The sequence below is a fragment of the Candoia aspera genome, chromosome 1 (genome assembly GCF_035149785.1).
Source record: "Candoia aspera isolate rCanAsp1 chromosome 1, rCanAsp1.hap2, whole genome shotgun sequence".
NCBI lineage: Eukaryota > Metazoa > Chordata > Lepidosauria > Squamata > Boidae > Candoia > Candoia aspera.
The window spans coordinates 340,012,566-340,026,883 of record NC_086153.1 but is presented as its reverse complement, the minus strand read 5'-3'; the positions used below and the strand labels follow the sequence as shown (position 1 = coordinate 340,026,883).

Here is a 14,318-nt window from a genome sequence, read left to right as displayed (position 1 = left end):
CTCTCTGGCGTTATCCATGGGGACAGCCCTGCGAAGTTGCTCCCCGCTGGGCCGCCTGGAAGAACAGGGGCTGCCCCAGTCCGCTCATTAGGGGTGTTCTTGCATCTCACCAAGCCAGGATGTTCTCAGCTCTCTCTTGTTAAACAAGCCCTGGAAGTCTGGTTCTCTTTTTTAGGGTAAAGCTAAAAAAGCCAAGATTAGCAAATCGATGGGCTGGGTTCACATATTACGCTATGCCCCCAAAAAATCACATCATAGTTAACTCCAACCAGGTCCATGATGGCAGCATGACTTAAGACACTAGCTTGTAAGATGATACCTGGGGCTGTATTAAAGACATTGCACAAAACTGCTTGTTTTGGGCTTAAGATGGATGTGTGAACTTAGCCAGTTTTGTAAACCATAGTTTATGGCCTAATAATACTGTCATATATAGTGCAGGTAGTCCTATAATGACCGTTTGTTTAGAGACCATCCAGAGTTATGACAGCACTGAAAAAACTGACGTATGGCCGTTCCTCGCACTTACGACCGTCATGGTGTCCTTGTGGTCACATGATCGTGATTTGGGCTCTTGACAACCATCACACATTTATGGCAGTTGCAGCATCCCACGATTACATGATCACCATTTTCAACCTTCCCAATCAGCTTCTGATAAGCAAAATCAGTAGGGAACCGTGTGATTCGCTTAATGACCACATGGCTCACTTAACAGCCACGTGATTCAATTAACGATTCACCGCAAAGTGATTGTAAAACCAGATCCAGATTCACTTAACAGCCACGTTGCTTAGCGACCCAAATTCCAGTCCCAATTGTGGTCGTTAAGCAGGGACTACTTGTACTAATCATTGTTTTCTTTATTATGTGCTTATAAGTAAGCCCAGTTCAGACCTAGAATCGAGTAACAACGGATACAATTCTTAATATTAATCGTAATATCATAATTTAGCAGAAGGTGCTTTTAAACAAACAGGTCCATGAGGTGTAGTAATAACCTCTATGCATTTAAAACCACAGGCAATAATTTGTCTGTTTTAAATCAGCTTCGTAGGGGCCCGTGAAAAAGCAGCTTTTGTAGTGCTTTTTCTTTTTTTAATTTCACATTGTCTGATTCCAAAGATCTTTTTGGTTGCAGTCTATTCTCCAGAGCAGTGTTTCTCAGCCCTGACACCTTTAAGGTGGGTGGACTTCAACTCCCAGAATTCCCCCTGGGGGAATTCTGGGAGTTGAAGTCCACCCATCTTAAAGGTGCCAGGGCTGAAATACACTGCTCTGGAAACCAGGCCCAAATGACAAAAAAACTCTTCATTATGAGGTGGCCATTCTGGTATCTGGGAAAATGGAGAGAATTTGGAGAGGATCCAGGGCACAGCAAAAGTGCAAAGATCATTATGGCTTGTTCAACAAACCGTGCCTGGAATATGAACCCACGGCCCCCTCCCTTGGCTTTGCTGCAGATCGAGCAAGTCAGCCAGCTTTCGGCTCTGGTGGATGCCCAGCTGGATTACCACAGACAAGCAGTGCAGATTCTGGACGAGCTGGCGGAGAAACTGAAACGCAGGTCAGCTGGGGACGTGTGCAGGTGTTTGCGCAGGGGCCTCTGACTCTCCCAAAACCAAAACTAGAAGCCAATACGTAATGAGCAAATCTCGTAGAAGCAGGACCTGGGAAGAGAAGTCCTGTGTAACCACCAGGAAAACAAGGGGATCCCGGGAACTCTTGCATTGATTGGTTCCCTTCAAGCCCCACCCATATGTGGGTGGGGCCTCCCGTGTCCAATGGCAGAACAGACATGGAATCGAGACCTAGAATTCCTGAAAGTAAGTTTCCGTTGAGTTAACTCCCACTGACTGTATGATCCTGGGATTCCCTGGTGGTCTCCCATCCAAATAGTAAGCAGGTCTAACCCCGCTAAAGGTTTTTTTGAGGTCAGCCCAGGTGCGTAGGCGATGCCAATTGTCATGAATTAAATTCAACACTTCTGGGGACTTCCTGGATGCAACCATGTCGTTTTCCTGGCAATAAGAATGGAAGTGATTTGGCACTTCTGCCTTCTTTGGGAATTCTTTTTCCCCCTCATTTCCCAGTCTAGCCAACAACCTGGAATTCTCTGGTGGTCTCCCAACCAATCCCATTAAGCTTTTGGATGCCGATAGATGCTGCCACTTAGTGAGGGGATTCCATTTAGCCACATTTTAATTGGGTTCTGTGTCTATTTTGAGATTTAAAACAGAATGTCTAATAAATCCTCTGCAGTGTTTGCTAATTGAAGGTTTCCTAAAATTGTGGGGTTACAAGGCCCGTCATTTCCACTGCTGGCCATCCTGGCTAAGGCTAGTAGGGCTTGTAGTCCGACATCTGGGGACCTTGGGTGGGAAAAGGTGCCTTTTACTTACCTTAAGTTATAGCTATTCAGCTAAACCCAGGGGTGTCTCCAGAGGGAGAGGGTCAAATAAGTCAAGATGGTGGCCACCACCTGGTGAGGACAGCCCTGCCTCTTTTGGACATTTGCTGCAATGCATGTGCAAAGCGTGACCTTCCAATGCATGGCTGTGGCCACCATTTTGACTTATTTGACCCTTTTGTGCGGACAGCCCTAACTAAATCTGCACACAGCAGAAACAGCTGTTATAAAATACTTATCTTTCTGCGTTTTAAAGTCCATTCGATTATGGAAATTGGCTTTAAAGAGTCATTTCTAGAAAGCGGCCGGAAGAAAATTCTAACGTTAGTTTTAAAGGAGAATTCTGAATTAGCTATCCAGACGTCTTAGATTAGGCCTCCCAAAGCCCGATTAGGGTGGTGTGGGCGTGATGGGAGTGGTCGTCCCCCCTCCTGGAGAGCACCACTTCTAGAGATGCTCCCTACCACCTGTGCTGGGGTGAAGTCCTTGCATTTTGTAAAAACAAACCTTAATTTGTCGATTCTGCTTGTTTCGTGGATTAAAACACGTCAGTCGGTTTCGTTGGGCAAGGGATCGAGAGTCGATCGCTGCCCGGCTGATGGCCTGTTGTTCTTTTCTTCCTGTTTCCAGAGTGCGGGAGGCTTCTTCACTCCCCAAGCGAGAATATAAGCCGAAGCCCAGGGAATCCTACGAATTCGGAGAGAGCGGGGACCAGTCGAACGGTGGCTTTTCCTGCAATCCCACTCCCAAAGTCTCTGGTGAGGGCCGGTCAGATACACCAAGCAGTGACCAAAATGCATTGGAGAAAGGGGGCCTTCTTCCCGTCCTGTTGATTGCCTCCCCAGCTTAGCAGGACCCCTTTTGAAGTTACAGCTAGTCCTTGTTTAATGACCCCAATTGGGACCGGAATTTAGGTCACTAAGCGATGCTGTCGTAAAGTGAATCCAGACCCAATTTTACGACCATTTTTGCGGGGCTCGTTAAGCGAGTCACCGTGGTTCCATATTGATTTGGCTTATTGGAAGCTGGCTGGGGGACACTGCAATGCTGCAACGGTTGTAAGTGTGAGGACAGTCGTAAGTCAGTTTTTTCAATGCCGTTGTAACTCTGGACAGTCGCTAAACAAATGGTCATTAAGTGAGGACTACCTGGTATTGCTGCTGGTTTTCTGGCTCCTAAAAGGCTTGGGTGATGGCTCCCCAGCACTTCTGGGGAGCATCTGTGAATTGCAGGCGTGCCTTTCACTTGGAAAAGCAAAGTCCTGTTTGCTGCTGCTCCTACGAGAGGCGGGCGATCTTAGAGGGCTGGATTTGGGGTGAACGTTCAGAGGACCATTTTAAACCACAGGAGCATTTGAGCAAATCCTCCTGCTGAGGGAGGCCTTTTCCTCGCTGGACGACTTCTACAAGACCCGAGCCATCCTCGGCTCCGAATTCCCTGTCTTGAGCAAGGGGCAGGACTAGATGGCCTCCAGCCCCTCCCAGGATACCCCCGTATCGTTTAAGGAGTTGAGCCCCCTCCCTTGCCCCTCCTGGCATCTGGCTTCATGCAGGGGGGGGACCCTTTTCTCAGAACCAAGACCCTTCCCGTCTCAGCCCTCCCCAACCAGCACTTATTTTTTTCCATTTTCAGCAGCACGTTTCATAGTTCAGCTCCGCTGACTTTCTTCTGGGAAGGGAAGAAGCCTTCCCTTGTTGGATGTGCATTAGCTGCAGCAGCCGCGGCTCCCTGGCCCTCTCCCTTTGCAGCCGGAGCTGCTGAGGCTGCGACCCAGAGCCTCGGGGTGGGGGAGGCTGGGAATCTGCAGCAGGGCCCGCAGTCAGGAGTGGCCCTACGTCCCAAATCCTTGCGAAATTTCCTGGGTTGCTGGAATCTTCACGTTTGGCGGGGGGGAAGAGGGGTCCCCGGCCTCTCTGTCCTGCGCGTGCCCCATTTCTGCTGCTTTGACAGGACCCCGATGTGGAAGGTCCCGTCGCTGCTTCTCTGTGCCGCCGCATTGACTGTTCCTCTCCTGTCCCGTAGAGAGATCCTTTTGTTGAAACGGCTGGTTGTGTACGAGTGTGTCGGTTTTTGTTTTATTTCATGTTTGTTTTTTTCCTTTTTGGGAGCAGCTTCCTCCTCTTTCCGATCCGAAAAACCATCCCGGACCCCCAGCAGGATTTTTTGTGAGTGCCCCCGCGCTTTGCTTTTCCTCCTCCTCTCCCCTCCATTCCCCCTTTCCTGCATGGGGCATGATACCCCCACCCTTGCTTTCTCCTCCTCTGTTCCATTCGCTGCTGCATGTAACTGGAGCTGGGCCTGTCCGTGTTCTGCGTTCCACTTGTTGCATACCTGCAAAAGCTCAGGGCCTCTTTTTAAGACTCATGTTTCTAGTCCTTAGGGCTGTAGAACAGGCAATTCCAGCAGTAGAGAATCGTTGCTCAGGGTTGAACAGTTGGGTTCTTGGGCTTCTCTGAACTTGGTTATTTTCCTGCAAATGTTCCCTAACCGGGCTAGGTGATGTCATCAGTGCCTAAGATCTGGATCTCACCCTCTCCCTGCCTGAGATTTTGGGGAGTCCCCAGGACTGTCTTGTCCTAGGTGGAGAGATAAATTGGAAAAAAGAGAGCTTCCTGGGTCCCCCAAATAGCCCATTTGCCACCCCACCAGTTTGCAACCCTGGCGGTAAACCGCACAGTTGAATGCAGTGAAGGAAATGTGTTTCAGAGAGGCATTTTCAGTCTAGACCTCCACTGACTGTGAAAAGGTCTGCCTTGGGGTACTTGGATCTCTGTAAAAGAAAAGGAACAACCCAGCGGTAGCAAAGGGTGGGACACCTGAACGATTAGAGCCCGTTGCCCTGAGAAAAAGACAAAGCGAAACATTTGGCTGTGCAGGAGTTGCAGCTGTGCCGTGTCCAGCCCTAGAGAGCAGACTTTTCCCATTTGAAAGGGAGTCAGCCAGGGGCGGGTGTAATGGAATGTGAGAATGACCTGGGAAGACCAGGGGAAGGGGGGAGAGATGCTGCCTAGGGAACAATTTGATAAAAGAGGGAGGAGCCCACAACTGAGTAAGGGGCAGGGGAAGAAGCTTAGAAAGGACCCGCCCTAACTGGTTAGGTGGTAAATAGGGACGGGGGAGATTTATCCTTTCCGACCTGCAAGATTGATGTCAGCCCTCCCAGGTAAACCAGACAGGAAACACCACCAGACCACCACCAGGCGAGCTACTGCTGCTTTATTGTTCGCCTACGTTAACTGAACCTTGCAAGCTTGAAAGCTTTCTGCTCACCCACTGTAATGGTATGTGGGAATGACCTTGGGAGATGGGTGAGGAGACGCTGCCTAGGGAACGGTCAGATAAGAGAGGGCAGAGCCCGCAGCTGCATAACGGCAGGGGCAGAGGCTCAGATGGGACCCTCCCTAACTTCTTAGACTGTAAAGGAGATGGCGGGAGAATTGCAGTTTCAGACTTGCAAGATTGATGTCAGCCCTCCCAGGCAGACCAGACAGGAAATCCCACCAGGTGAGCTACTTCTGCTTTATTGTTTGTTGTTGTTTATTCGTTTAGTCGCTTCCGACTCTTCGTGACTTCATGGACCAGCCCACGCCAGAGCTTCCTGTCGGTCGTCAACACCCCCAGCTCCCCCAGGGACGAGTCCGTCACCTCTAGAATATCATCCATCCATCTTGCCCTTGGTCGGCCCCTCTTCCTTTTGCCTTCCACTCTCCCTAGCATCAGCATCTTCTCCAGGGTGTCCTGTCTTCTCATTATGTGGCCAAAGTATTTCAGTTTTGCCTTTAATATCATTCCCTCAAGTGAGCAGTCTGGCTTTATTTCCTGGAGGATGGACTGGTTGGATCTTCTTGCAGTCCAAGGCACTCTCAGAATTTTCCTCCAACACCACAGTTCAAAAGCATTGATCTTCCTTCGCTCAGCCTTCCTTATGGTCCAGCTCTCGCAGCCATATGTTACTACAGGGAACACCATTGCTTTAACTATGCGGACCTTTGTTGTCAGTCTGATGTCTCTGCTCTTAACTATTTTATCGAGATTTGTCATTGCTCTTCTCCCAAGGATTAAGCGTCTTCTGATTTCCTGACTGCAGTCAGCATCTGCAGTAATCTTTGCACCTAGGAATACAAAGTCTTTCACTGCTTCTACATTTTCTCCCTCTATTTGCCAGTTATCAATCAAGCTGGTTGCCATAATCTTGGTTTTTTTGAGGTTTAGCTGCAAGCCAGCTTTTGCACTTTCTTCTTTCACCATCATAAGGCTCCTCAGTTCCTCTTCGCTTTCAGCCATCAAAGTGGTATCATCTGCATATCTGAGATTGTTAATGTTTCTTCCAGAGATTTTAACTCCAGCCTTGGATTCCTCAAGGCCAGCTTGTCGCATGATGTGTTCTGCATACAAGTTGAATAGGTAGGGTGAGAGTATACAGCCCTGCCGTACTCCTTTCCCAATCTTAAACCAGTCCGTTGTTCCGTGGTCTGTTCTTACTGTTGCTACTTGGTCGTTATACAGATTCTTCAGGAGGCAGACAAGATGACTTGGTATCCCCATACCGCTAAGAACTTGCCACAATTTGTTATGGTCCACACAGTCAAAGGCTTTAGAATAGTCAATAAAACAGAAATAGATGTTTTTCTGAAACTCCCTGGCTTTTTCCATTATCCAGCGGATATTGGCAATTTGGTCTCTAGTTCCTCTGCCTTTTCTAAACCCAGCTTGTACGTCTGGCAATTCTCGCTCCATGAACTGCTGAAGTCTACCTTGCAGGATCTTGAGCATTACCTTACTGGCATGTGAAATGAGTGCCACTGTTCGATAGTTTGAACATTCTTTAGTGTTTCCCTTTTTTGGTATGGGGATATAAGTTGATTTTTTCCAGTCTGATGGCCATTCTTGTGTTTTCCAAATTTGCTGGCATATAGCATGCATTACCTTGACAGCATCATCTTGCAAGATTTTGAACAGTTCAGCTGGGATGCCGTCGTCTCCTGTTGCCTTGTTATTAGCAATGCTTCTTAAGGCCCACTCAACCTCACTCTTCAGGATGTCTGGCTCTAGCTCACCGACCACACCGTCAAAGCTATCCCCGATATTGTTATCCTTCCTATACAGGTCTTCTGTATATTCTTGCCACCTTTTCTTGATCTCTTCTTCTTCTGTTAGGTCCTTGCCATCTTTGTTTTTGATCATACCCATTTTTGCCTGGAATTTACCTCCAATGTTTCTAATTTTCTGGAAGAGGTCTCTTGTCCTTCCTATTCTATTGTCTTCTTCCACTTCCGCGCATTGCTTGTTTAAAAATAATTCCTTATCTCTTCTGGCTAACCTCTGGAATTTTGCATTTAATTGGGCATATCTCCCCCTATCACTGTTGCCTTTTGCTTTCCTTCTTTCTTGGGCTACTTCTAGTGTCTCAGCAGACAGCCATTTTGCCTTCTTGGTTTTCTCTTTCTTTCGGATGTATTTTGTTGCCGCCTCCTGAACAATGCTGCCAACTTCTGTCCAGAGTTCTTCCGGGACCCTATCTACTAAGTCCAGTCCCTTAAATCTATTCTTCACCTCCACTGCATATTCCTGAGGAATATTCGTGAGCTCATATCTAGCTGATCTGTGGGTCTTCCCTAATCTCTTTAGTCTGATCCTAAATTGTGCAAGAAGAAGTTCGTGATCTGAACTACAGTCAGCTCCAGGCCTTGTTTTTACCGACTGTACAGATGTCCACCACCTTTGGCTGCAAAGGATGTAATCAATCTGATTTCGGTGTTGTCCATCTGGTGAAGTCCATGTATAAAGCCGTCTCTTAGGTTGTTGGAAGAGAGTGTTTGTTATGCAGAGTGAATTGTCTTGGCAAAATTCTATCAGCCTGTGTCCTGCTTCGTTTTGTTCTCCCAGGCCATACTTACCTGTAATTCGAGGTGTCATTTGACTGCCTACCTTAGCATTCCAGTCTCCTGTGATGAAAATAACATCTCTTTTAGGCGTGTTGTCCAGTAGGTGCTGCAGATCCTCATAGAACTGCTCTACTTCAGCTTCTTCAGCATCTGTGGTTGGGGCGTATATTTGGATCACTGTGATGTTAGATGGCTTGCCCTGAATTCGAATTGAGATCATTCTGTCGTTTTTTGGGTTGTATCCAAGCACTGCTTTAGCCACTTTACTATTAATTATGAAGGCTACTCCATTTCTTCTGTGGTCCTCTTGTCCGCAGTAGTAGATCTGGTGGTCATTTGATGTGAAGTGGCCCATTCCAGTCCATTCCAGTTCACTGACGCCCAGAATGTCTATCTTTAATCTTGACATCTCACCAATAACCACATCCAATTTGCCCTGGCTCATAGATCTTACATTCCAGGTTCCGATGGTGTGTTGATCCTTAGAACATCGGATTCGCCGTTCACCACCAGCACCGTCGGCCGCTAGCCGTCCTTTCGGCTTTGAGCTAGCTGCGTCATCACGTCTGGGGCTAGTTGAGCTCATCCTCTGTTCCTCCCCAGTAGCATTTTGACCATCTTCCGACCTGGGGGTCTCATCTTCCGATGGTATACCGACATATCTCTGGTTGTACTGATCCATTTAGTTTTCACGGCAAGAATACTGAGGTGGGTTGCCATTACCTTCCCCAGGGATCGCATTTAGTCTGACCTCTCTGTCATGACCTTCCCGTCTTGGGTGGCCCTTCACGGTTTAGCTCATGGCATCATTGAGGTGCTCAAGCTCCAGCACCACGACAAGGTAACGATCCTTTGCTGAAGGCTTTATTGTTAGGTCACATTAATAGAATCTTGCAAGGCTGAAAGTACAAACCTCCCCACATCCCAGACAGTTGGGGCGGGTCCTTTCTAAGCTTCTTCCTCTGCCCATTACACAGTTGTGGGCTTCTCCCTCTTTTATCAAATGGTTCCCTAGCCAGCCTCTCTTCCCCCCAGTCTTCCAAGGTCATTCCCACGTTCCATTACAGCGGGCGAGCGGTGCAGCTCCCGTGCATTGGACTACAATTCCCAACCTGCAGTGCGCTCTGACAGCCGAAGGCCACGCGTCTTCCCGCCTTGCCGGCCTTGGGGGTGGCGGCTGAGGCCTGGTGGGCAAGCGAAGGGCGCCCGCCCCTGACGGGCCACAGACACCTGCTGGCTGACCTTCCCTCCTCATCTCCCCCCAGCACCACACCTGGACCAGCCCTGCTGCAAGGCGCTGTACGACTTTGAGCCAGAGAACGACGGGGAGCTGGGCTTCAAGGAGGGCGATATCATCACGCTGACCAACCAAATTGACGAGAACTGGTACGAGGGCATGATCAACGGCCAGTCGGGCTTCTTCCCCCTCAACTACGTGGAAGTCCTCGTCCCGCTACCTCAGTGAAACGGCGGCCTTCTCCGGTGCTCTTCCATCCTCCGTCCTCCCTTCCTTACATTCCGTGTGTGGGTACACCTGACACTAATTCCCCTTCCGGGGAGGGGGGTGCTTTTTGGAAAAGGGGTGGCTGTGGGGCCCCAGGGGCTGCAGCGAGGCCACGCGGCTCCCTCGGGGCGGGGTGGGGTGGGGCGGGCTCTGAGACGCACAAAGAGAGGCTCCCCCTGGGGCACGGGCAGGGGCTGCTTCGGCTGGGCCCAGCACAGGGAGTGCTTGTCCCCATTTTGGAGGACTGGGGAAGATTGCTCTCTTATGGAGTAGACGCCTGTGGGGAGTGTGTGTGTGTGTGTGTGTACTGGCTCCAGGCATTGCGTAGGGTCGCATTTGATAAGCAAGCTCCGGGGTCTGCCTTTCCACAGGGCATTTCTGCCATCAGGAGCCCCTTCTCTGTCTGTGCTCTCTGTGAGCGTCTTCTAAAGCCGCTTGACCTCAGTGGCCCTTTCCAGATGGGTCTGGTTACAATTCCCAGAATTCCCAGCCAGCATCGCCAACTGCTTTCCGGAAATTGTCCAGCCTCTCTGAAGGGTGCCAAGTCGGAGGCGGTGGGAAGGGCTTGGGTCTGAAGGCTTTCCTGGTTTTCAGTGTTTGGCTCTCAGGGGTCCAGTTTGGGCCATGCATTTCACCCATAAGCGACGGCGGCCTCCGCCGTCCTGGGGCGTGGAGAGCCGCCTTCAAGCCCCTCCTGGTTGAGGCCGGCGTCCTGAATCCATGCTGCAGGAGTGCAGGGTGGAAACCGTAGTTCTGCGTCCTTGTCGCCCACCTGCTCTGCGTCTGGTTGACCAGCAGGCCTTTGTCCCCGGCAGAGGAACCCCCCTCTGTATACTTCAGACCTTCCCACCGCCACCCTCCACCCTGGGGTGGTCTCGAATGCACCTCAGTGGGTGCATCCGTTCTTGGTTTCCTGCCCTTCGAGCTACTTAATTTCAGCGAATCCGCCTACACTACAGACAAGACTGGGGAGCACTTTCCGCGTGTCCTGGCTTCTGCCAAAGGAACTGGGGAGCTGTGGGGAGCTGCGGCGCTGAGCCCCACTGCAAACTGCGCTGCGTCCATTGCTCGAAGGGAAAGCTGGACTGATTGGGGGCCTTGCATTAGGACAGTGTTTCTCGACCTTGGCCACTTTAAGATGTGCGGACTTCAACTCCTTGCTGGCTGGGGAATTCTGGGAGCTGAAGTCCGCACATCTTAAAGTGGCCAAGGTCGAGAAACACAGAACAAGGATCAGCAGAAACGCTCCAGGCGGTTCAGAGCTCAGTTGGAAGATGACTTGCGTGCGGCTTCCCGGCGGCCCTAGTTAATTTTCTCCCCCCAAGCTAGTGCTTATTTTCCAAAGCCGCAAATAAAAAACCGGCTATAAATAAAACACTCTCTTGTTAGCCTAAGGAGGCTGTGGGACTCAGCCCATTCCCAGATTTCCCCCCCCCTGAAAAGCCAGACACTGCTGTGAACACAATGAAGCAGAATTCAGAGCTGCTTTAGGTCAAAGCCGTGGGGGGGGGGACCGATGTGGGGAGTGAAGGTAGCTGGATGTGCCCATCTGGTGCCTCGGGACCCCCCATCCAGAGTTCCCAACTTGCATTGGGGGGAGGGGGGCTTGCAACCCGAGAACGCGCGGGGAGAGTGGTGGACCACGATGCTTGCAAAGGGTGCGGCCTTTGGCTCAGCCCCCCTTGGCAAGGAAGAGGCCTTGCCTTGCGTTCCTGTGTTTGCAGGAGGAGCCAAGCCCCCCTCCTCCCCCCAGCCTGCAGCACCCCAATGTTCTTGCCCCCCACCCCCCACTGGGGAAAGGCTGCGTGGCTTGGGGAGGGTCGGGCTTAATTCTAACGCTGCTACATTGCAGAAAGGCAGCAGCACCACCTGGTGCCTTAAATTTTCAGGATTGAAGGAGGTGATGCGTTCTCCTTGGGACCTGCATCCTGTGGGACGCCTGGATGCTGTTTCCTAACTTTTCACCCCTTCTTGGCGGTTTAAAACTGGTCTTTGGGCTTTCTCGCTGCAGGCAGTCGGGCTAAACTCAGCAGAGGCTGGTTTTGTTTTTGTTTTTTTCTTTTTTCCTTCCAGGGATTGTGCATGTGGGTAGCAATCTGCTCCCGTCCTCCCCTGCAAAAGGGTGTCTGGGGAGGGGGAGGGATTGCAAAGCCAGGACTGCCCCGCCCCAGCAATCCAGTTGCTCCTAAAACCTCCCAGCAATTTTTTTTCTATGGCACTTATTGGGGGGGGGGGGAGTCATCACAATCCTTTTCACCAAGCCCACCACTGTGGAAAGGCTCAGTGGGCTGCAGCTTTGAGAAACTGCATTCTTGGGTGGGGAGGGGGGTGCATTTGAATTTCCTACAATGCATCAGCAACAATTGTACAAATTAAGCATGGCTGCTGGGCCCAACTGCCTCTCTTCCCTGAAAGTGCTTTATGAATGGGGGGGGGGGGGCAGAGGGGGAGAGGCATCTGAGGTCAGAGCCCTGCCAGCTTTCTAAGGATGTGGTGCTGGCACCAGCTCTGGAAAAGAGAAATAAATTGGAGGGGGGGCAGGGTGGGGGGTTGCAGAGAAAGAAAGAAAAGGCAGTACTTGTACTCCGTACGGGAATAATGCTCCCTGGCCTCCAACATTACCGTCTTTTGATTCCGAAGCCAGCCTTTTTTCTCTCCCCCGCTCAACCCCTTAACCAGTATGCGAGGCACGCATAGTCCTATACATGTCAATTGATTTATCTTGTTTTAAAGTTAGCATCTCCTCCTGGCTCAGAGCCGTGTCCAGCTGGGGTAGGTGTCATGTGTAACTGTTATCTAAAAGTTGCTTCTTGTTGTTGTTGTTTTTTTAAATATCCACCCAATCTTAACTCAGTATAATCTTTGTACAACTGCCCCCTCCCACCATTTTTTTAACCAGTCCCATAAATTTCTCTCTCAGCGTATTCTCTCTGTTCAGTATCTCCCTGTGATCTTCCCACTTCCATCAGGACCACTTGAACAAAACAAAACAAACCATCGAATGGGGAGTGGGACGAGAAAAAAACAAGTTTGTAAATATCTAATCCGTTGAATGTCATGGCTGCGTGCTGGCATCTGTTCCATTGGATGGAGTGAAAACTTGTCTTCTGTATTTTCTTAGTCTGGGCAATTTATTGTGGGGGGGGAAACAAAACCTTTTCTTGTTTATGCATTTATTTTTGTTTTGGAATTAAAAAAAACACCTTGTATCCTTGAAAATAAAAAAAAGTATTAAATGGTTGAAAGTGGCAATGTGGCTTGTTTAAGGGCCAAAGAGCCCATCTGTTGTCTCTCGGCCCCAGCAAATCTTCTGGGAGGGAGGCTCTCTCCCTTCAATTGCATTCACCAATAGCTTGTCAACTGACTTTTTGTATTTCAGTGAATTATAGTTGTTTGTACAGGTAGTCCTCGACTTACAACCGTTCATTTAACAGCGGCCTTGGAATGGGTGCTTTACAGCCTATAAAGCACTTCCAAGCGTCGCAAAACATCGCCCCCCCCAGTCACATGATCTCATTTTGGGCGTTTGGCGACTGGCTCACATTTACAACTGGTTGTAGCGTCCTGCAGTCACGTGATCATGTTTTGCAACTTTTGCCATTTTCTGGCAAAAAATGCACATTGGGGAAGCTGGATTCGCTTAACGGCTGCTGTAAAAATGGTCGTAAAATCGGGTCCAGTCACATGGTGACTCGACTTACGACCGCAACTTACGATAGAAATTCCTGTCCCAGTTGTGATTGTAAGTTGAGGACTGCCTATACCTCTCAAGTGGGCAAAGACCCTTTTAGAGCTGAGACCACTCCCACAGGCTGGCATTTCATAATCTTCCCGTCCAGGCCTCCACCAGGGTTCTCCATCTCATCATTCAGCCTCTCTGGGTCCACAAAGGGGTTCCCTCCCAAACCTCACTCTTTGGAGAAAGGGGTCTAAGAGAAAAACAGGGTGGCCTTCTGCAGCACGGCATCCTCACTTCTCTCCCTAGGAATCTTTCTCCTTCAGTCAAGCAGGGTGGCCCAGTCGTGCACTGATTTTTTTTTCCCCCCCGCAAGGGTGGGATTTCAAACATAGCTTTTATTTTCTTCCCTGGCCCATTTTAGCAGGACCTTTACAAACTTCGCCCCTGCTTCCCCAGCCAGCCCTCTTGGAGATTTTGCTCAAAATGGGTCACAGATGCATTTTTCCTGGCCAGCCTGATAACACGACAGTTTCAGACGGAGCTGGCAGGCGAGCCACATCTCTGCTTTGAGTCACGAGTTCTAATAGTGCTGTCGGCAAGCTAAATCTCTGGACGCCCTCAAACTAAACTAGTTAAGCTCTCTGCTGCTATCCGTGAAATGGGAGCACCGATCTACTTGCTAACACATCAGGGGGTACTTTCATTTTCCAGCAAACCCCCCCCCCTCCAAAGCTGTTGTATGTGGCTGGGTCACAAGCTTCTCCAAAGCTCATGCAAATGATTCCAAAAATATTAAAAGGATCCACTTTGGCCCCGTCCTTTCCCTCCCCAACACCCGTG

General features: G+C 49.9%; 1 protein-coding gene and 1 long non-coding RNA gene across 3 annotated transcripts in view; one reads left to right on the top strand and one right to left on the bottom strand.

The window, feature by feature from the left end:
* Nucleotides 1-13,044, top strand: part of SH3GL1 (SH3 domain containing GRB2 like 1, endophilin A2) — a 63,389-nt gene extending 50,345 nt beyond the window's left edge. Inside the window, exons 7-10 of one of the 2 annotated variants that reach the window (XM_063290967.1) lie at nucleotides 1,464-1,567; nucleotides 3,041-3,168; nucleotides 4,522-4,575; nucleotides 9,561-13,044. In XM_063290967.1, coding sequence (XP_063147037.1) covers nucleotides 1,464-1,567; nucleotides 3,041-3,168; nucleotides 4,522-4,575; nucleotides 9,561-9,760 — 486 coding nt within the window. In that variant the 3' untranslated portion in view covers nucleotides 9,761-13,044. The remainder of the gene's footprint in view (nucleotides 1-1,463; nucleotides 1,568-3,040; nucleotides 3,169-4,521; nucleotides 4,576-9,560) is intronic. The other variant, XM_063290968.1, reaches the window with a different exon arrangement.
* The window catches only part of LOC134488509 (uncharacterized), a 679,404-nt gene that overhangs the window by 597,509 nt on the left and 67,577 nt on the right, over nucleotides 1-14,318 (bottom strand). The window lies entirely within an intron of this gene.